Source organism: Topomyia yanbarensis, chromosome 3, assembly GCF_030247195.1.
Source record: "Topomyia yanbarensis strain Yona2022 chromosome 3, ASM3024719v1, whole genome shotgun sequence".
NCBI classification, from domain to species: Eukaryota; Metazoa; Arthropoda; class Insecta; order Diptera; family Culicidae; genus Topomyia; species Topomyia yanbarensis.
Genome location: NC_080672.1, coordinates 148,726,921 through 148,750,753, shown reverse-complemented (window position 1 = coordinate 148,750,753; position 23,833 = coordinate 148,726,921). Strand labels below are relative to the sequence as shown.

The window sequence follows — 23,833 nt, the reverse complement described above, 5'->3', positions numbered from 1 at the left end:
ATTTTCAACAACTATATAGAACGCAATTTAATTGGCGTGAAAATTAATATACCTACATATTGAAATTTGGTAAGACCTGGAATAAAATATCGTAATTTTTCAAGAAATTTAAGTCTTACTTATTTTTAAATTCAAATTGGAAAAACCTATTCTAATCAAAAATTATGATTTGTTATGAAATAAAGAAAATTGGGAAAATGAAAAATTTGAAAATGAAATGATTAACAATAAAACAAAAACATATTGGATAGTGCGTTTCACATCACTTAAGGTTCACAACGAGAGACTGAGCTTGATAAGCCAGGGGCGGATCAAAAAAAAAATTTCGGGATGGGTCTGAAATTTCAATTTTAAAATGAACATCGTATAATTCGACATACGTAATAACTTTATTCAATGAGAATCATTTGTGTTAGTCAAATTTTGTTTAGAATGATTTTGAGTTTGAAACTGATATAAAATTGTAACTTATTTAAAATTTCTCAACAAATGAAAAAAACTTCGGAGGGGGTCCGGACCCCCAAGACCCTCCCCCTAGATCCGCCACTGATAAGCGCGTTTCTTAATGAATATTACAATAGGGTTTAGTAGGGTGAAGCTTTGGCCTGCTAACAGAGCTCCCCCGAACGATGTAAATATCAATCGTTTATTTTATATTTCATATCTATATAAAAACATGTGTAATGCAACCGTTTGTTTTCTAGGTTAATAATTTTTCCAAACGCCCATCTGAATACATTTTTTTTATGTCGGTTCCACCTCCGACAAATTCTCCATTAATGAACACCCGAGGTACCTGCAATTGTAAAAAAAATATTAATGAATGTACTCAGATTCGTACGATACTGCTCATATTAAAGTATCTTAGATAGTAACGGTTGAAGTATATAGTTATCGCATCGATCAGAAGAGCATAACAAAACAATAATATTATTTAACTATGGTTGATATTTATAAAAACTGAGGTTATATTCAGATAACGGAATTGAAAGTAGATTGCGGACAGTTTTCTATACTATCAATATTATAACGTAATCAATCTATCTATATATTTACATTTGTACATAATAGGCATTTGTTATGAAGTGTGCTTGTGTGCTATTGGTTGGGGATTGTCTGCCCGCCAGATGGCGCTTCGGAACAAATTGTGTTTTCTTCTTATTTCGTTAAAAGTGACAGCAACGCGCGATGGGTATTAGCTAGTCTGTTATAAAACTATAAATTCATGAATTGATCGTTTGTTACCAGATCACTGTCAATATATGATTATACAAGTTCTATATAATCTTTCACAAAGGCGGAATATACTTTTCGAAAAAAACATCACATTTAGTTATAACTTTGATCAAATCATATCAAATTTTGTAACAATTTTGTTATCATTAGCCATATTTCTCATATAAAGAAAGGCTATGCAATCACTCTAAAAATCGACTTTTTAACCGAGGCCTGGGCCGAGTGCCATATACCATTCGATTCAGTTCGTCGAAATCGGAAAAAATCAGTGTGTGCGTGTATGTATGTGTGTGTCATTCAAACTCACAATTTTCTCAGAATGGAGGAATCGATTTACACAAACTTAGTTTCATCTGAAAGGTATGATGCTCCCATAAGCTGCAATTGAATTTTTAGTTGATCCTACTTCCGATTCCGGAGTTACGGATTGAAGAGTGCAGTCACACAGCAAATTCCCATATAAACTGGTAGCACTATCATGTCCGAATGATGTAATACATATCAAAAAGTGTCCAACATTACTTGGATTTGCGGTCACTAATGATCAATCAAAGTAGCTTTGATCACATTAGCCACCTATGACAATTCATGAGGCCCCCGTCAAGTTCCTAAGCTACTATCATACCTTTTTCCCAGCGAATTCCTTGCCGATTTTCAGAAACTTGATTTAAAATGAAAGGAACAGTAATCTTATTGAATTTCATTCGGTTCTGCCTTTTGGTTCCGGAGTTACAGGTTCGTTTGTAAGGTCTCACTGGATTTTCCCATACAGACCGTTTCAATCGTGATACCGCAGAGGCTAAAAATCTATTGAAATAATCACGAAATCACTCCGATTTGCAGGTCTTGTTGACTGATTGCTAATCAAACATTCTTAGAATATATTGTTCACTATCGACAATTTCGGAAGTCCCGGATTCCGGGCATTGCACAATTAAAGTCACATCGCATCGGTTCTTCGGTGATGACTGAGCCGATTTGCATAATATGCAGTTGAGTGTTGTATCACTCCTCCCCCTTACCCTTACACCTCACTCCATCATCACCTGCCCCCTCTTCTTGGACTACTATCACACCCACATTTCCTTCATCCACCCCGCATACCGAAATAAAATAAAGGATTTCTGACGGATCCCCCACTCTCTTTCTCTGCTAAACCGCCCCCCTCCCCTCCAAAACCGATTCTCTTAGCTTTTCGAAATATGATCACATGAAGAGAACGTTGAAATCATACTGATTAAGATAATTAAATATTAACCTTTTTATTAAAGTCATGGGGGCGTTTCGATTTCGTCTCATCAGAAACCGACGCTGACTTTTTGTCGGAATAGATAAGCGCCGGCTTGACGCTAAATCCCTAAAACACTCTTTGTCTTTCAATCGAATGACTTGTGTTCCGTCCGAGCAGAAGTTCTGTTTATCCCGATAAGACAGAGTGAATACGAAACTTGTCTTGGCTTAGCAGGCCTATAGCATAGTATTAAACTTTTAGCATTGAAAATGCTTTACTCTACTGTGTGGGGCTGGGGCTAGGTGTAAAACTAAAATATGATTTCGAACTGCGTCACGAAAATGTGACATAATTTTAAACGACTGTAGCGCTGTTAATTGTTGATGGATTTGCGTCATTTATATACCAATCGATTCAGAGAAGTCCAACTTAAACTTGATTGCAACTTTAAATTGATATTTTAACTGTACACTATTGAATAATTCGTATTATTGTGAAAACATTGGGAAAATGCAAGAAAACAGACAAAGTTTTCGCTTACGTTTTGTTAATTGTTGATGGATTTTCATGATTCGAAAACCAACCAAAAAATTGCCAGTAAGAAATCATTATCAAATTTATCTGTGTATTTTATTAGTACACTATTGAAAAATTCGTAAATATGCAATAGAAAGGGAAAACACAAAATTTTCACAAATTTGCGCAAGACTTTCCCTAACACGAACATCATTTCGACATTCCTAAGCGTCCTACATATTTCATCGCTCGATATAAAAGGAATATTTTTGACCGAATTCCTTCAGTGCCATACCTGCTCTGCTGGCAGAATCGGTTAGATTATTGCTACTGTTGCTTGTAGGATAGCTGTTAGATCTTTCATTTGACGCGAGCTACGGAAGGGGAACGTTTGTTTGTGTGCGCTGGAAGGATTTTGTTCGCAGTTCCAAATGACGATGGCGGAACAGCAGGGAGATAGCGAAATGCTGATTTATACCGTGCGTATGAGTCATGCAGGCAAAGCTCAAATCGTTCCATACGACTCTCGTCCTGTATCACAAGACAGCTATCAGCAAACCATCCTTATTATTAGGATGAATAAATAATGGAAAAAGAATTCAATTAGAAAATTCCTTTCGTTATCTTGTATTAAATTAACCCTCTGCTGCCCAACCCCGTCTTTTGGCGGGGTTCTGTAGAATCGCTGTAAAATCTACAATACACGATCTTGTGTTGTCAACTCAACTAAAACCTCTTCAAAACATTCCCGCCTATCATACAAATACGTTATCAACTTGTTGAAATCATAATATAAAATGATATTTGAGTTGAAAGTTGGAAATTTGAGGGAAACGAGAAAAAAAATATTTTGCATGTGACAATTCAATTGGAAAATTATCTCACATTTTGGAGTTTTCCAAAAAATAAAAATTATTGGTAAGTTAGTTTACAATAGTACTTTGAAATTTGGTCTTGTACTAACTTGAAACTAAACTTATGGGCTAAAGAACTTACCCCGCCAAAAGGCGGTGTTGGGCAGCTGGAGAAAAAAAAATTCGTCTTCGAAGTACTTATGACTTTAAAGTTTATGTGTTTATTTGGCTCTAGTTCCAACTAAACCACTTGCAAATGATCGGGAAATTATTCAAGATTGTTTAACTATACTTGTTGGTCAGGTCAGAGAACCGTTTCTGGTTTTCCAAAAATTCCCGTGTGGTCAGTCACGTGAGCCATATTCAATAGTCATACAACTTCTAGGTCAAAGTGTTTTTTGCATAACCTGAGTATAAATAAAAATCATAAATGTCAGCCTTCTAAATGAAATTGGAGTCATTATATCTAGTTTTGGGAACACTAGAAATGATCCCTGCTTTGGCGGTTCAGAGCGTAAGGTGCTGGTCTCATAAAACATTAGTCGTATTTGCAGAACTCATCCAGGAAAGATTTGTAGTGATCAGTAGCATCGTCGCACTTGCCCTATTATTGTCCTGTACACTAAGAATCGGCTGCAAAGTCTGTTGAAAAAGAAGGTCAAGTTCCAAAACGGAATGATAGTATCAAAACTTTGTTTTGCTTTTAGATACGGTTCCAGGAGGTATTGTAAAGGACATCCACACAATACCGAACGCCATATCAAACTTCACAGTTATTCGTATAGAATGCACGAGAGTACTGCAACATTCTTTAGATTCTATTCCTAGTGAATTTTTGGGACAACCTGAGACCGATCTCATAGAACATTGTAGAAGAAACATATTCGGAAAGCGCAATTCATATCAAATATTTGCACCTAAACATAACTGTACCTAATGTCAATTCAAATTACACCAAATCGATGATCAATGAATACTAAGTATTTTAAATTATCCGAACACTTTTGGAAACTTTCCAACTGGGCCCGGAAATTGCTTGATCGGGTTCTTCAGACCACCTGTTCAAATTCGACGCGAGCAAATCTGTTGCTTCGAACACCAGTAAGATGAACTTGGCGTCCGCCTCGATCCAATAGTATCACCTGGAAAATATACTGGAAATCGGATACTGAGATCACATCCGTAAGTGTGTGTGCACACAAACTAGGCATCTCGAATACTTTAGCGTGAAAAAAATATTTTAAACTAGCTGACCTGACAGACGTTGTCCTGCCTATAATAAAACGAAATTCAACGAAAGCAAAAATAGCAATGCTTGTGGAACGAATTTCTGTTAATTTCAAGTCCAGTAAGGGACTCCAATTGTAAAACATGTTATGAAAAGTCCTATAATATACGTTATGATAAACAACGCTTTTGTTTGTGCAACTCTCTTCAAACAGTAACAATGCTGATGCTTTACCAATATATGAACAGGGCCATGCGAGAATCGACAATACTCCAAATTTATTTCGAAGCTTTTCAATGACTTACATTCATTATCAAAGTCGAATCGGTATTTAAATCCGTTTGAATCATGGAAATTCGTGGAAACAAAGCATTGCTACATTCATACACTCCTTTGTTAATAGTGCCTTCATACACGTTGCCCGCCTAGATGAAAACAATAAATTGTTTGTTTGTTTTTTCACAGTTTGGTATACAGTCGTGATTCGCCGGCATGGTTCGAATCGTTTCAAAAGATTCTTGTCCTGTATCACCAAACATAGTTATCTACAAACCGTCCTTTCGTCCTTATTAGGATGAATACATATCGGAAAAAGAATTTAATTAGAAAATTCCTTTTATTAGTCATAATATAAGCAAATATTCTTCAAATCAATAATCTACAAACACCAAGGGTTTTGCAAAACCTTCAAGGAAATCAGTGAATGTGGCAATCCTGTCACTAAGCGAAAGCCATGCCAAAAAGAATGATGAACATATTTTTGTTTATTATACAAAAGGTAAAGCTTCCATCTTCGGCGGTGGTCAACTATTTTCGTCCGCGTCCCTTATCACCTATTTTTATAAAGTGATTCATCAGCAGTGCTATCTTTGAAAATGAACCACCTTGGTTATGCAACTAATTTTCCGATCTTTTTTTAAATGCAAATAATTAAGCAGTCTTCATTTCGTTATATTCTGAATTGCACATATTTTGTCGTATGTAATTCATTTGATGGCATTGTAAGGGAACACGTATCCGCCGGTTGATGCCAATCGAGCTGACATTTCTTTAGACTGAGCAAACTAATTTATTTGTTTGTTTAGTGTTTATTTGACCAACTAGGAAACGAATCCACTGGGTCTTTTATACGTTTGGGAAATACGCATGATCTTGTCTGAGTGAATGACTTTTGAATTATGTATGAGGATGGAGAATTGACAATTCGCAAGATCAATTCAAATCCAATTACCAATTTGCGGCAATCATTGCAACATAAAAAAGATGGGTGGGTAATGTCTGCGACATAACCGGAGAGATGTAGAATACATAAGGAACACGTTCTTCAAATATGTTGATACTCATTAGGATTTTCGGACAAAAGCTGATTTGGGCGAGGAATATTTCAAATTATTCTTTACAAAAATGACGGTGGTCCTGAAAAGGACCGGTTTTGTTGGCGTTGTTGGCCTTGGTGAGGGAGATGGCTAACGATGAAATTAATTGTTAGCATGAGGAAGTCGCGTAGTACTGGCCAATGGAAGAACAGATAATAATTGATTCCTGAAAATCAATTTTTCTTTATTCATGTAAATTATACATACTTACAAATCTAACAGAAGATTCCTGATCATATTTCTGAATCATTAGTGCGAACATTGTGTAATTTGGTTAAGTACAATGAAAGTTACAAACTTTCCAAACTCGACCTTCTGTTCCTTCAGAAATATTGAAATGGGGTGTCTATATTAAACCGTTAGTCGTGGTCACAATAAAAAAAGATGGGTGGGTAATGTCTGTCACATAACCGGAGCGTCGTGATTTCAATTCGAGACGTTAATTTAAATCTAATAATATTCAACAGAATCACGTTTGAATGGGAAATTTTCAAATAATTCTCTATGGTAATAATGGTGGTTCTGAAAAGAACCTTTGGTATCGGCGTTGGTGTTGATGGTGATGCGCTGGATCGTTGGATATTTTTGGCATGATAGTTACGTGCCTGGCGAACTGTTTTGTAGCCTCGAACAAAACGACAAGACTGGCTTCTTCGGGTACCATTACGGCTGAACTTTATAAGCTTAGCTCGACTTTGAAATCCTGCACAATCTCACGAATCAGACACTGGTAGGGCCATTTTGTTTGCTACTAGCACGGAGCTGCACAAAAAAATCATTTAATGCAGTTAGTTCACGGGGGCTGCCAAAAAGCTTGAATAGAAGCATGCGACTTCAACGTTTCTCTTAAACACATGCAACAACACATTCGTTTTGGTAATACTGATAATAACAGTAGAAAGGAATGGAAAAGCAGTGCACGAAACGAGCGAGAGGATAATATAAATTTTTGTTCCGTGTGCAAGCTACTTCTTTCCACCCAACGTATTATGTTGCTTGTTGAAAATATGCTACACACCTTAAAATGAATGTTTCAGTTTAACTCTCACTAGAACACAATTGATTGGTCCTGAAAAGAACCGTTGCTTTTATTGTAATTTACGCCCACTCCCACAAACCGACCAAGTAGGCATCACTGGCTTCATTACGGCTGAGTTTTGTAAGCGTAGCTCGACTTTGAAGTAATACACAACCTTACAAACCAGACGCTGGAATGTTAGCCAGCGGATTAGTTGCTCCGTTGCCCTTTAGTTGGGGCGAAATACTAGCATGGCGACAGTTCCTGATCGGTAGCTGGTTGCGATGGGCCACCAGCAGCTGGGGCACTTTTGCGGACCGTCATCATCGCCAACTGTTTTCCTCCGGTGGACTGGCTGCTTGCTAGTGCTTGAACGAATACGAATGATGAGAAAAACCGACCGACCAATATTCATATATGAAAACACGAGAAAGCACTACTATCGCTCTCCCGCTCGTTTTCGTGCCATTCCTGTGCCTTTCCTTTCCGTTCGGCTACCGATACTAGCATAACCAAAACGAATATTCTGTCTTTCCATCGCCTTCAATCTAGTGGCCAGTGCTAGCAAACTTGCATGTTCAGTTTTTCAATAACAACATTCCAACAATATTTTCAAAGAATGTTGCAGATTTGAAAAGAAGGAAGGAGAAGATTTTCACAAATTTAAATTCTTTTGTCTTATTTGTTAGCGCTGATAAAGGCTTATTAGTTTGCTACTAGCAAGGAGCTGCACAAACAAATCGATTTATGCAGTTAATCAACGGAGGCTGCCAAAAAGTTCGAATAAAAGCATGCGACTAGTGTACTTTGCATGTTCTATATTTTATCAATACTAGAGAGGATCAATAAAATAATTCAAATTGTTATAGCGACATGCATTTGTGGCAACACTGGCCATGAGATGGTGGGGGAACACGCACATTCGTTTTAGTTATGACGGTAGTAGCAGCAGAAAGGAATGGAAAAGCAGTGCACGAAAACGAGCGAGAGAGGATAATTTAAATTCTCTTTCTTTCCACACATCGTATTTCTTATATTGCTTTCTGAAAATTATTTGTTATACACTATAAAATGTAAATTTCAGTTTAACTCTTATTAGAACACAATTAATTGGTCCTGTAAAGAACCGTTTATTGTTTTATTGCGGGAGCATAATTCAGACGCACTCCCCGCGGACACGGTGAGCTAGAAAGCACTATTTTGCATTCTCGAACAAACCGACCAAGTAGGCATCGTTGGCTTCTCGGGGCATCATTACGACTGAGCTTTGTAAGCGTAGCTCGACTTTGCAGTCCTGCACAATCTCACGACCCAGACGCTGGAACGATAGCCTACTCTGTTGCCCTTTAGTTGGGGCGAAATTCTTGCAGGGCGACAGTTCCGATGAGTCACCAGTAGCTGGGGCATTTTTTCCGTCCGTCGCTATTGCCAACTGCTTTCCTTCGGTGGACTGGCTGCTTGCTAGTGCTTGAACGAATACGAATGATGAGAAAAACCGAACGACCAATATTCATATATGAACACACGAGAAAGCACTACTATCGCTCTCTCGCTCGTTTTCGTGCCATTCCTGCGCCTTTCCTTTCCGTTCGGCTACCAATACTAGCATAACCAAAACGAATATTCTGTCTTTCCATCGCCTTCAATCTAGTGGCCAGTGCTAGCAAACTTGCATGTTCAGTTTTTCAATAACAACATTCAAACAATATTTTCAAAGAATGTTGCAGATTTGAAAAGAAGGAAGGAAAAGATTTTCACAAATTTAAATTCTTTCGTGTTATTTGTTAGCGCTGATAAAGGCTATTTAGTTTGCTACTAGCAAGGAGCTGCACAAACAAATCGATTTATGCAGTTAATCAACGGAGGCTGCCAAAAAGTTCGAATAAAAGCATGCGACTAGTGTACTTTGCATGTTCTATATTTTATCAATACTAGAGAGGATCAATAAAATAATTCAAATTGTTATAGCGACATGCAATTTTGGCAACACTGGCCATGAGATGGTGAAGGAACACGCACATTCGTTTTAGTTATGATGGTAGTAGCAGCAGAAAGGAATGGAAAAGCAGTGCACGAAAACGAGCGAGAGAAGATAATTTAAATTCTCTTTCTTTCTTTCCACACATCGTATTTCTTATATTGCTTTCTGAAAATTATTTGTTATACACCATAAAATGTAAATTTCAGTTTAACTCTTATTAGAACACAATTAATTGGTCCTGTAAAGAACCGTTTATTGTTTTATTGCGGGAGCATAATTCAGACGCACTCCCCGCGGACACGGTGAGCTAGAAAGCACTATTTTGCATTCTCGAACAAACCGACCAAGTAGGCATCGTTGGCTTCTCGGGGCATCATTACGACTGAGCTTTGTAAGCGTAGCTCGACTTTGCAGTCCTGCACAATCTCACGACCCAGACGCTGGAACGATAGCCTACTCTGTTGCCCTTTAGTTGGGGCGAAATTCTTGCAGGGCGAAATTCTTGCAGGGCGACAGTTCCTGATCGGGTTGCGATGAGTCACCAGTAGCTGGGGCACTTTTTCCGCCGTCGTCATTGCCAACTGCTTTTCTTCGATGGACTGGCTGCTTGCTAGTGCTTGAACGAATACGAATGATGAGAAAAACCGACCGACAGATATTTATATAATCGCGCTAATATGCACTACTATCACTTTCTCGCTCGTTCTCGTGCCGTGCATGAGCCTTTCCTTTCCGTCCGGCTTCTAATGGCCTAACCAAAGGAATATGCCGTCTTTCCCCCACCAAGTGCTCTCGCCAAGCAACCCAATGCGAATAACCATACGAACAAACATGTAGTGGACCTATATATAAACTTTTCATTATTTTATTGTTCGGTTGGTCTACCATAACGACGGCTTTGTGCGGGATGGGCTGAAAATTTTCACTTTTCCGAGTCGTTTTCGAAAGATTTTTCAAAACACTTTTTTTTGTTATTAGTACATGTTATACATACTTCAAATTTTAATACACCATAGAGGAACATATTTGCAACAAATTGGCCTAAAAATCAAATCATTCTGTTAAGTATGATAAAAGTTATTAACGTTCAAAATCTGACGCGGCGCCGCAGCCGATATTTTGAAACGGGACCCCTATATTGAAACCTTAAATGTATTCTACATTAAAACAAATTTTTATGGTCATATATAATGGTGTACTTTTAGTCCATTAACTCATCAGTCAATTATACTGAGCTAAGAATAAGTACGTACTATTTGGAAACGGGGGGTGTTTGATTCGTGCATGATGTTAATATCGTTTAGGAACGCAGCATTAATATTTTTCTGTTTCGCGTCTTCATTGTAATATCGCAACATTTACTCGAACGAGGTGGAAAATTTCAAGTTACGGGATCTCAATATGCTTGTGATTATACCAACCACAATTTACAAATTCTGCCACGCTATTAGGAGGAAGAGATATGACTAATTGTGACATAAATGGGAGGAGAGCACGTCACACAGTGATCACCTTCCATACAAAAGTCGGACAAAACCTCAAAAGTGGCCCGAATTTTATGAAAACTTCACATTAGGGTAATTTTGTGACGCTGAATTCATATTTGATTTTTATTTTTTGTTTATTTCCTCAAAATGTTGGTACTTAGGGTGGTTCGAAAATTCAACATTTACGAATATAAAATGCACTATATCCGAAAATTCATTTTCAAAAAATTATGTGCGATCAATTTTTTAGCAGAATACACATTTTTTCAGTTGTTGATAATGATAAGGCACATCTATGAATTATATTACGAACCCTGGGTAATCAAAGGCTACCATGCGTCTCCATCAGACGTATGAAAAATCATCTTGTTTCATACCTCGTGGCAGAAAGGGGCAAAACAAAATATTCATTTTCGGAAAGTACACTAAATTTCAAGTATCATGAACAATAAGCGATCTTTCCGAACCGTTTCAAAAAAAAGTGCAGCCAATTTGAACATTATAACTTTAAATTATTTTTCATGTCTGAGAGAGAAGAAAGGCTTATATCGACTAAAACGAATGGCAGCTATAAGTCCAGCAAATAACCTTTCAAATGAAATCAGTTCGGCCCTAATCGGGATCTTAACTAAAAAGATATATTCACTTGAATAACTTAGGTTTGAAAACAGTTTTCCTCAGAATTCATCAACTATTCCACTTTTGAAGTTCCGTGAAAAATCGAACTCTCGTCCTCGGGACTTAATATTTTGAGAAAACTCTATTCAACCTGTTAAGAAACAGATAAAAATGTTAAATCATGAAAAATCTAAAATAAAATTTTGAGGTTTTGTCCGGCTAGGCGACACTGTGCGTCATGTGCTTTAGCGCAATCGGCCGTTTTACGCACGATTGCGCCATGTATATAGGAAATTCCATGGAACGTGAACACTTTTCCGAGTAGCGGCATTAATGTTCTGCTACAAAATGAAGGAAAAACTAAAATCATTTGATTCGTATTAGACCAAGGATACAAATAACGTGGTAATATGACAGAGAGTTAGTTAGTGTTGGGTAATCTTTGCGTGGCATAATTTATGAATGTTCCACAATAACACTTCAAACTCATTGTTTACGGTCCATTTTACATTGTCGACAACACTCCCGACAGCCGGCTGTCCGGAGTTCAAGTTATTTTCGATGAAACAATCTCGATAAACGATTACCCAGAGTTTAAACGCATAGAACATTTACGTATCCTACAGTCAATAAACTATTCAAACATCTTATGCACGAAAGTATATTCTCAGTCGCATCGCTTGCTTGAAGCGAATCCTGACTAACAACCCACCCACTACCCAATCCGTGGTACTTATGGGAGTGTCACTGAGTCGGGGCCTTCCGTTAAGTAAGTACCACATCAACACTTCCTTTCTCATCCCAAGTTACGGTAAAGACGGTCGTGGCCCGCGATGGTGGCTCTCAGGCGAAATTCTCGCTGGGACTGGATCAATTGTTATTCCCAACCAATGCTCCTCAAGTAGTCTGGCTGGAAATGAGAGTCATCAGTCTGCAATCTACGAAGTATACCGTGCTTACGCAACGCAACGCAAAAGGTAAGGCTTCCATCTTCATCGCAAAGTTGATAAAAGAACTTGCCATGTTTCACATGTAGTCATTTTACATGAGCTGCCAAAGAGGGACGTTCATCTCCGTGTACTAGAACGATTTTGTGACAATAACATGAAAAGTAACAACGTAATGGGTGTGTGCCCTGAAAAATGATGAAATATTGATACAATGAAATAAATTTGCACATGGTGTACGCTAGTCATGCTGCATTTTCAATGTAACAATGGTCGTGTCTTGTACACAGCCCTCTAAGTTTTTTATCTCAGATTTGCAGGCATTAACATTTTATGTTGTTCAAATTCCGTAGAGCATATTAAGCAGCGTTGTATTTTATATATGAGGCTCAAAACAAAACTGGAACGGAAACAATCATCTTGCGTTTTGTTTTATTATTTCAAACATTAAAACTGGTACACGCTGCCGTTTTCTTTATTGCTTCATTTGAAACAGGTTTATAACTTCTGTTGTACAGTTCTAGATTCATAATAGTTACAGTTCGATGATATAAAATTGAAAATTTCAAAACTAGAACTTTAGTATTAGGAAGTGAATTTTTACTATAATGTGACAGTTTTATAACATATGTAAAAAATAGACCCCGGCGCGAAAAAGCTTTTGCAAATAAACGTTTAATGAAAAAAAATGAATTATGGAAAATTTAATTGGAAAATAATATTTCATATTTTGTTAAAAAACCAATATTATTCAATTTATAGAGCATGGGCTTACCTTCAGAAGAGCGCTAGGGTGTATCGAATATATTTCACAAAGTTACTAAATGTAATCGATTAATTGATTAATTGAAATAATCGATTAGATTAAAAGCATAGCAAAGAGCATGGTGTTGCACTAAAATTTATATTTTGCAATTGTCGGAGGGCAAATAATAAATTATGTTTACGGGAAGGGTGTATATCAAATTCTAACATATGTGATCGGGGAGTAAACTAACATGTGCCGTTAATCGATTAGTGTTCGAAATATGAAAATCCATTAACAAGTAACAAAACGTAAACTTTTTACAATAATACGTATTTTACAATAGTGTACAGTTTGAATACCAAAGTCAAGTAGCAATCAATAAGTTTGGTTTTTGGATCGATTGATGATTAAATAACGCAAACCAATCAAAAATTAACAGCACTAAAGTCGTTTAAAATTATGCAATATTTTTGTGAAGCGGGCCGAATTTCTAGCTCCATATAGCCGAGTAAAGCATTTTCAATGATAATAAGTGTTCAAAACAACTTACGTCGTTAGGGCATTGCAAAAAAAATATTGTTTTTTGAATTCTCAAAAGCATTTAATATATATATATATATATATATATATATATATATATATATATATATATATATATATATATATATATATATATATATATATATATATATATATATATATATATATATATATATATATATATATATATATATATATATATATATATATATATATATATATATATATATATATATAAAGCATTTAATATATTTTTCCTTCATATTTTCTCATAGTACCAATTTCAAAAATTTCAAGCGAAGTAGGCGGGGGTCTAAAATTGTCCAAATGATGTGAAATTTGGCATCTGAGCTTACTTTGACATTTGCCACATTATGAGAGGGGGACCTTTGAGAATTCAAAATTAATCTGAAACTACACAATAATACTTACGCTTCTTGCCCCGGTTAACTCTCCTAATACGGATTGAATTTGGTCACCATCGTTGCGTTGATCCAGTTCGTAGCAAGCAAATTGTTGGTTTAGTTTTTTAAATGGCTGCGAAGAGAGAGAGAGGAAAATAAGTTATATTTGATTAGGGACCGTTCATAAACCACATAAACCGAAATTTGAGAATTTTTAACCCCTAGTGGACCTTTGTAGACTATTACCAACCCCCCCCCCCCCCACGCCAAAAGTCTACGTAGACTTTTAATTTTTTTTATTCGCAGGAAATATTTAGTAAGAAGCACATTAAGATGTTCAATTAAAAATTAGCGTTCGGATTTATTTCAAGCTTTTTAAATATTAAAGAAAGGTTTTTCACATTGGTGTTTTATCTATGATTGATCAAATCAATTAATACCGATTCAAGGTGCTTTCCAACGTTTGTGTAGCGGAATACTTCTTTTCAAGGATAGTCACTCAAATATATGTAAAAAGATATATTGCTATAACTAGCTTAAATTTTGGCCAAAGTTCGCCAACAATGCAGAATTGCTAAACACTTTTTGAGCCTTACTGGTGCATTCAAAATTGTTAAATTATAAGAAACAATTACAAATTAATACTGTCGATGTGTACTATCATCCAAACTAAAATAATAAACCAAACATGCACACAAATTTCACTTTTCGTGAACAAATTTCAATATTTCTAAGATAATAAGATAATCTAAATTGCCTTATTTGATTAAGGGAACGAAGCCATTTAAATCTTCCCAAAAATATTTATATTTCTTATATAATTAATAGCCGTATCACCTAAGAGTATCATCGCAAAGTATCAAAGATTAACTTCGAATATTTTCGAAGATAAATATAGTAGAACCGGTTTGCACGGAGTTGCATAGGGTCAAGACGTAAAATTTAACGGATGTTTAAAGATTTTGAAATCAGTGTAAGTGATTGCAAGAGAAACTGATTAACTCTAGTAAACACTTTGTTGTAGAAGTTTAACTACACTACTGCTTTACCCGGATAGAATTTTACAATTCCATTTACCCTACAAATAATCATAAAACAATAAATATTATAGTTATTACTGTTTCAACATTGTTCGGTGCCAAGTTCTCACAGTAGATTTACAATAAAATTTCATGTAACAATGAATTTCACTGTTCAGCAAAAAACTGATACAGTGCATTCACATTAAGTTTTACTGTTTTCGAGATAAAAATGTATGGAGAAAAATTGATTTTTTTAATGTTAAGATACATAACCACCCTTTTTAACTGAAAAAGTCTATTTTACATTGAAATTTACTGTAAAAACGTTAGTTTATTGTTTTTGTATTGTAGCATAACACTAGGGTGACCATATCAAACGAGTAAAAAACCAGGACAGTCGAAAGGGTACTGCTTCCCCCCGATACCTCTCAATCGACATTGCCTTTTCCGCACGTTTTCGGCAGTTGAAAAGTTCTGGGGTCTGGCAGGCAGAGCTTGGACAGTAAAAAAGTTATGGGAGTCTGGGAGGAAGAGTTCTGCCAGAAAGTCTTTCATCGGAGTTCCACAGTGGCAGTTCTTGCTAGACCACCATAAGCAAACGTTTAATGCTGAGATGGTCTGTGCAGTACCGGCGAGGAGTTTTCAGTACTAAAACACGACATGGACGTAAATCAGAAACATCAGTGATCCCAAGTAGCTTCCCTGCGCTATGCCTGGCAATCTCTATTGACAAGCATTATCTCTCGATTTGAGAGCTGCAAAACCTACCGTTGTTACCAAAAATTTCTCCGTTTAATCGATTGTTATATGAAAACTGGCGGATAGCTTGGTGAAAATAATACCAGTTTGAGCCAGAGCTTGAAAAAATTGACATCCCTGCGTGAACTTGAAAGAAAACAAAATTCAATTCATGCCCGTCGCGATGAATTTTTTTGACTGGGGTAGGATGTGACTCGGCGGTTAGTCGCTATTCAGCGTCCTGGCGTGAAGGCATGTTAATCGTCCATTAGATATTTCACACGCATTTTATTCGACACTCCTCAATGTATTACCTGAGCCGTGGAACTTTTAATATTATCAATGTGTAAATAAATATAAATCGAATTTTATTGTATATCCATCGGATCTTGTATACGCGATTTGTTACTTTGCGTAAAGATCTTATTTCTTGTTGAAAATCTATTTATTTTATTGCCTCTTGTTGCTTGTGATTCACTTAGTCCGCTTTCTCTAGGTTTATCGTTTTCATACTATTCTCGCTGTTAATGTTGTATGGGCTTTCACGATTATCTGGTTTCAGTTGCTTGTGGGGTCTACGGGTCACGATCGCGTATTCGTGTTCTTTGTTATTTACTTTATTATCGGTGGTTCTGGCTGTTGTTTGGAAAGTAGTATGCATATCACAATGATGGTTCACGCTGTGCGTACGTTCTGTTGTTCCAGTATTCGTTGGTGCCTGAGCTGCAACTCCGGTGGTTTGTGGTTTACTTGATGTTGATGAAGGGCTGGATGATGGGTATGCTTGCAGTTGATATTGCTTCGTTAGAGGTTTGTGTACATGGTTTCTGGTAGTGTGTCTTCCGGTGTAACAACGTAGGGCACACAGGGGTCTGTTCTTCATACGTGCACAGCGTGATTTGAGATTTGGTGACGAGTTTTGCTTTGAATTGAAAGTTCAGATATAAAGGAATAGGTCACTCGCATTCTCACGAAACAAAAACCGTTGGAAATACCTGAATTTTCTCCAGGTTTCTAACTTAAAGGATTCAACCGTTACGTGTTCCGACATGATGGTTGTAATAAATTTATTAATAGTACCCAGGTGTAGATCGTGCAGACGCTTATCAATCTTATCATTGTCAATATAAACGGGTCTCTTGGTCCTAACATTTTCATGCTCAATGACGTATTGCATGTTATCTTCCATAGCGTAGCTTTCCGTTATAGCCAAAGTTTTAAACGTTATCAGTATCGAGTGTGGTTAGCGTGTATAACGACGACTTCCGTCAGTCTATACTGCATTTGCAAATTTGCTGTTGAATTTTACTGTTGAGTTTCAAACATATTGAAATAAATGATCGATTTCGAATCGATGAAAGTAACGGTGCTTTATTGTTCACATTGGCTTGGGACGAAATTTATTATTCGATTGCTTTGCTTGTTCATAGTACTGTCACGTTACATATAGACAGCAGACTTTAGGTAGAAACTTTCGTTTGATTCACTGCACTGTTGACAAGCAGAGCAACTGATTAGGTGCTATTTTTATTTTTATGGAATGGATTTCCAGTAAGGCGAAAAAAATCCACTAGCAAGAGAACTCAAGTAGAAGCAGAAGCACGAAAATGCCGATGTGTCTTTTTAGAGGTACAAAAGGGAATTCTTCGGGTCCCGGATTGAATGACGATTTAAGCCGAGAAGAAGCGCCTAAATCGTCATTCAATCCAACTGTTTCATCGATATTGACGAGGCACTCTTGAGAGATTAAAAAAACCATCGGAAGGTACAATTGGGATATTCGACTATAATAAGTTTTGTTTGTCGCATTCTGATTGGGGATGAGTAAATGTTGCAGTTATGGTTGCGGTCGGTCGTTACTGCGGTCTGGAGCATAGTGAAAATCGAAGACTGAATAAATAGAAATATATTAGGCTTACAGGAGAAAAACCAGGACAAATCAAGCATTTTCCTCGACTTCCCAGGACACCAGGACAGTCAATGCAAAACCAGGACATGTCCTGGGAAACCAGGACGTATGGTCACCCTACATAACACTAAATTTTACTGTAAATTATTGTACTGTCACAGTGAAAATCATGGTTTTGTTACAGTACATTTCTATTCGGTAGGGTTACCAACCGTCCTTATTTTAAAGGACATGTCCTTATTTTCGAGGTTTTTGGAAAGCGTCCTTATTTACTTCAAATGTCCTTATTTTTAGTCTCAAATCTTGGCATATACAGGGTGGTTTAACATGATGGTTTTTAACAGGGCATGTCATGTTATCAATGGTATGTTTACCATTTTCAAATTATTCAAATGTATTTCGAAAATCAGCGATCTGTGAGAAATGTGTTTCATGCACTCCGACCATAATATGGTCGACTTAATCGGCCAACTAGTGGAGTCATTCGCATACAATCAAAGAGTAAAAGTTGCAGTTCTCGTTATTGGATGATTAGCGAACAAATCGACCAAATTCAGCACGCATTGAAGAAAACATAGTGGCGGTGACATTCCCAAGCATTGGAAACCAACATTACTCGACTAATTAGCCAGATACCACTTGAAATACTCAAATTCGTCATCAAAAATTGGACCAGTCGAATGGATTACCTCAAGCGTCAACATGGTCAACATTTAAAAGAAATTGTTTTCAAACAATAAATGGACAAAATGTTCTTTCGATTGACAAACATTTCGCGATTTACTCCATTTTTTCAAATTTTTGCGAGATCAAAAAAAAACGTCATGATGAATCACCCTGTATTAAATTATTCAGATCAACTTTATTCCAAGAGAATCAATTTCTATTGTCAATTTCAAATACTTCCAGCGATTGTTTTTGTTAATGCATACTCTCCGCGACTCATTCCAACCAAAAGTTCTTTTACTCAGAAGTAACCAAAATTTGTTGGATAGCTCGATATGAGGTTTGGCCAAAGTGGTTATCTTCGTTCAATATTGGCACTACACCATTCCGATTTGTCTCGATCAAGATTCAACGTCCCGGTTCAACTACTGGAAAATAAGCCAGGGTCCCGACTTTTTCAGAATTCTGGCTCAAATGACAACTGATTCAGGCTCCAATTCCGAATAGATTTGGCAGGGATGTCCTTAATTTGCTCTCAGTCCATTTGGTAACCCTACTATTCGAGTATCCACCGAAATTAATAAATAATAAATAAAAAAATAATCTACTTATTGTTAAAAATCGGGTGTTTTGTTGTTACAATGCTTAGCTTTGATCATTTTTTAACTTTTTATGGTTCATGCATTTAATGGTCCATGCATGTCTGCTAACTAGTGGTGTCTCAGACGATTTCACAGTCAAAATCTTCCGTTGACAGGAATTTTGGGCGATCGTCTTTAGAGCTGTCATTTTGTATTATTCCTAGATCAAAACTATATCAAAAAATACGCAAGAAACAACAACGTGTGAGGTTGTCCGAAAAAATCGTAGGTTCTGGGTTGAGTGGTCGCTTAACGAGTAGTTACCTCAATAGTGTACTAGCTTTGAAGTTTCTGCATAAATACTGAATAGACCGATATTTTGAATACAACTATCTTTAAATCCCATTAATAATTAGTAATACGAGAATAACAAAAAATAAAAGTCTACGTAGGCTTTTTCAAAGACCCCCCCCTTCCCCCCCCCCCTCTCGTAGACAAACGTAGACTTTTGCCAGACGCCCTTGTCGCCCCTATGAATCTACGTGGTTTATGAACGGCCCCTTATGAATATTGCGAATCTTTTCTTAAATCCACATTGCGACTTTTCAGCCATGCGCCACCGGCCCGTGCGTTGAGTTACGCGCCCATCTAGTTCGCATCAGCGCGAGTGAAAAAAAGTTTTGACGTTTGTTTCTGTTTCGATCGCACTCGTGTGTATCCCATATAGCAAGAACTCGACGAAATGCTAGATTATCTCGAGATAGACAATATGGTATGATGTAAATATTGCATGAGTGTTAGAGCCATGTCAGGATAGAATCGAAGACTGCATATCAAGAAGACTGGCAACTCTGTCCAGAATCTTTAGACAGTAACAGCAACGTTACTTGCGGGTAAAGGTAGGGTTACCAAATTGATCGAGAGCAAAATAAGGACATCTTCAATCTTGACCGAAACTAACAAATTTTACTCATCTTTATGCAAAATGTGATTTGTGAAATGGTTTTACATTTCTTACAAAAGAGATGTATAGAATTCGCTCAAACCTTGAAAAGTTTTTCCGAGGCCCGGAGGGCCAAGTCTCATATACCAATCGACTCAGCTCGACAAATTGAGACAATGTCTGTATGTGTGTGTGTGTGTGGGTATGTATGTATGTGCACTAATGTCATGTAATTATCTCAGCAACCGCTGAACCGTTCTTAACGGACCACTTCAATGAAAACTGTGGTTATGTGACGTCTCCGCAAAACAAATTGTTTCTCCGTAAATATCGCTCCAATTTCATTGAAATCTTTTTACTACCTAAAATGAAGTTGAAACAATATTTAGGAATTTACCGAAAAGCGAAATATGCATTTATTACTAAGATTTCCTGTCCAGAAAATTGTTGGTCCTGTAAAAATCCAATCAACATGGCTCATTTCCGTAGCTCAATTTTCTAGTCAGGTTATCTCCGTAAATAAATAAAAGATAATACTGAACTTACCTTGATCCTTTTGTGACATTCCAAAGAAACCTTTTCAATTCACTGCTTCCACAAAAAGTACTCAAAAATCAGAATTTCCTGTCCGAAAGATTTGGGTGAAGGGATGTTTATTTACATCCATATCGGCAACACTATGGTGTTTGTAATAGTTTGCATGCACAGCGTAAATGTGGATAATATATGGTCAAAAGAAAATGTTGAATAAATGTGCTTATAATCACATATCTCAATAAAATAAGCATTGTATCTAGCTTATTTCATTTTGATCATCAATATTGATATGAATTTATCCCAATTTATAATGTAGAATGTTCTGAAAACACCGTTCCATAAATGACCATTCGTAATCGAACATTTGTTACATTGTGAAAACATTTAGCGTATAATGATATTCCATGGCCATCTAGCTTCAATTTGGCTTGTTTGTTGACTCAGATGACATGACTTCATTGACATCAATGCTTTTATCTAGCATGCTAATTGAAAAGAGTTTATATCAATTTTAGAAAATATACACTGCGAAAAATAACGAAATGCTTGATATGTTGATCTTTTCCATTCGTCAAAAACGCAATACTGAGTAGTGAACATGAACACTAATGATAGAGTATAATGAAAATGTGGAGCTGTTTTCAAGATAAATTAGTGTCAGAAATACAACTGTCAGCAGTTGATTATTCGGACCATCCACATTCGTCTTACTATCCGATCAATGACAGGCGGCTTTTATATCTGTCTTCAACAGTCGAAACAAATGAGGTGGACTAGAGTCATGTAAAACTTAGTCCAAATTCAGTTCAGCTAACAAAATGTATTGAACGCAACTTTCAATATCGATGAATCACTTTTTGAAAACATCCGCATTATACCACGAATAGTTAATCTTTTTTCACTAAAGGTGTTCAGTTCAAGGTGAATCAGGAATCAGAATATATTGGCTCAAATGCCCTGTTCCTTGTATGTAGCCGGAGATTTGTGCCTAACTGTGAAAGTTGTTAAAATACGTGTTCAAAGTTGTGTTACAGCTATTATTGCAACGTGATTTCCCCTATCTATCACCAGTTCATAGGACAATATCAAGTGGATTTCATATAGTGTCTTTTATGAATTTGGATGTTCAGTGGGCTCTAGTTCTCAAAATGTTCAACCAATTTCAACCAAACTTTCTGCAAATCATCGTGCATTTATTCATGTTGCAAAAACTCTATTTATTATGGTCAGCTCAGACACAGAATCGATGGATAAGCTAGAAGATATTTTGCGGGAAAACCTGTGTAAGCATTCGTTACATATAAATATCGCCTTATATGTACGCGAATAACCATCGTATCCATGTTTGCATGCAAGATCCGTCTGTCGATTGCCGGAAGTCTGCTAGCCGATCGTAGCACTGGTAAGTTGATTTTACTGATGCCATTTAAAAATGACAGATATATTTCTTACACACATTGAAAGCTTGATGTTCAGTTATCAGTACCTCCGGTATCTGGTCTCGGATTTACACTGAAATTTTGTAGAGTCATGTTTTTCCAACGTCTCCCAAGCATTTGGTAATATTGCAACATGATCATAGTCAATCGTATATACAAACGCTTTGAATTCATTTCGAACCATATTGATCAGTTTTTTATTTAGATTCTCCAAGAAGCATTGTAATTACTTTACACACAACCACTAACTAAATATCAATGGGCTTCCACTGAACATTATCTAAGAAAGCATCGATTTTGTAATATAAATTTTTATTTTTATAACAAGGTTGAAAACCAAACTTAGTGGATGAGTTCCATCGTAGCAACCTTCGATGACGAAAGTAAAAAATGTTCACAGCCGTCGTGGTTGTTTTGAAAAAAATTATATGTTTGAGATTGAAAATATGAACCCACAAACGTACATCTGCATCAACTATAATTTGTAATAAGAGCGTACGGTATTCAAATTCTGATGGAAAGACTTCGATGACTCCGAGCAAACTAGATAGCAACATGTGCGTCGAATGTTTTAAATCGGTAACTTTCGAGCTTTCTGATGCCGTAACATACGATTTACTGGAAATTGGAGACTGAAACTGAATAGCTCAAAATAGATCCGAAATTTGTTATAAAACCTGGAGAGCGAGAGTAGAGGAACAATAGACACGTGACAACTGAGCGTATTACTTAGCCGTAAGTTGGAATATCGGGAGACCCGAGTCTACCAGCATTTTACTGGTAGTTATGAAGGCACCAGGAAGTTGCCAGTTAGATTTTTCCATTTTATTTTAACCATATTGTTTTCAGGATGGCTGCGTATATATTAGTAATTCTTATTAGTATTAATATATATTCATTTCGCCTTTTGTTATCTCCGTCGTCTATGAAAACTGTTTCGGTTTCGAGCGTTTTCATGAAGTGGCTGATCGACCTATTATGAAAATAAAAATGCTTGTAAGGACGACCAATTTGTATCGCAATACCGACAAAAATGTTCCCCAATTCGGAAATAAAGTGCCATGAATTCTGGAATAATCGTGTTTCTACGTTCGGAAACAGGACCGTTAACAGAAATTCATGTGTTTTATAAACGTGTTTATTTTTCCGTAACGCCTGCTTTATTTTTGGAGACATTTGATTTTTTTATGAACTTCACGGGTTCCGCTTAGTCATTGACAAACTGTCTGTCAGCTAGTTGATGAACATTTTTCATAAACCAAGTGTTGATTAGTGAATTTATTTATAAATTTAGGAACATTGTTCATGGTTTGACGTGAACTGATTAATGATTTATTACATCTTGATCATGATCAGGTTTTTGTGGTTGTGGATGAGGTTATAAAACTACTGCTTTAGTTTCACGAAATAATATTCATGGATCCCTTCGAGCTTCGTAAACTAATTCCTGATTCCGAGTATGTTAGTCACGATAAACCCTTTTTATTCGTAAAATAATTCACAAAATTAAAATACGTTTCCAATTTCATGAAATGTGCAATTTTGTGCATGATATGCTTCATGCTTGTGAAATTTAGAAGATATCTCTAATCATTTGCACTTTCAAGCAACTCTGCACCAGGTCTGGAAATTGTCACGTGAACAATTTCACAAAATTTTGGAATATTATAATTATAAGTATAGAATAATTTTAAATTGTACATATAATATACAACGCAATACGAATATTAAATTTGTGACTAAGCTCCTCAAATTATAAACGTGAGTGACATTATTATGCCCGAAAAATCAGATAGAAACCTCATCAACTAATA

At 36.5% G+C, this 23,833-nt stretch overlaps 1 protein-coding gene across 2 annotated transcripts in view; it reads right to left on the bottom strand.

Moving 5' to 3' along the window:
• Positions 1–370: 370 nt before the first annotated feature.
• The window catches only part of LOC131689376 (uncharacterized), a 40,755-nt gene continuing 17,292 nt past the window's right edge, over positions 371–23,833 (bottom strand). For both annotated transcript variants that reach the window (XM_058974427.1, XM_058974426.1), the window contains 2 exons: positions 14,213–14,317; positions 371–796 (listed from right to left, as the gene is read on the bottom strand). In XM_058974427.1, the coding sequence (XP_058830410.1) occupies positions 701–796; positions 14,213–14,317 (201 nt within the window). In that variant the 3' untranslated portion in view covers positions 371–700. The remainder of the gene's footprint in view (positions 797–14,212; positions 14,318–23,833) is intronic.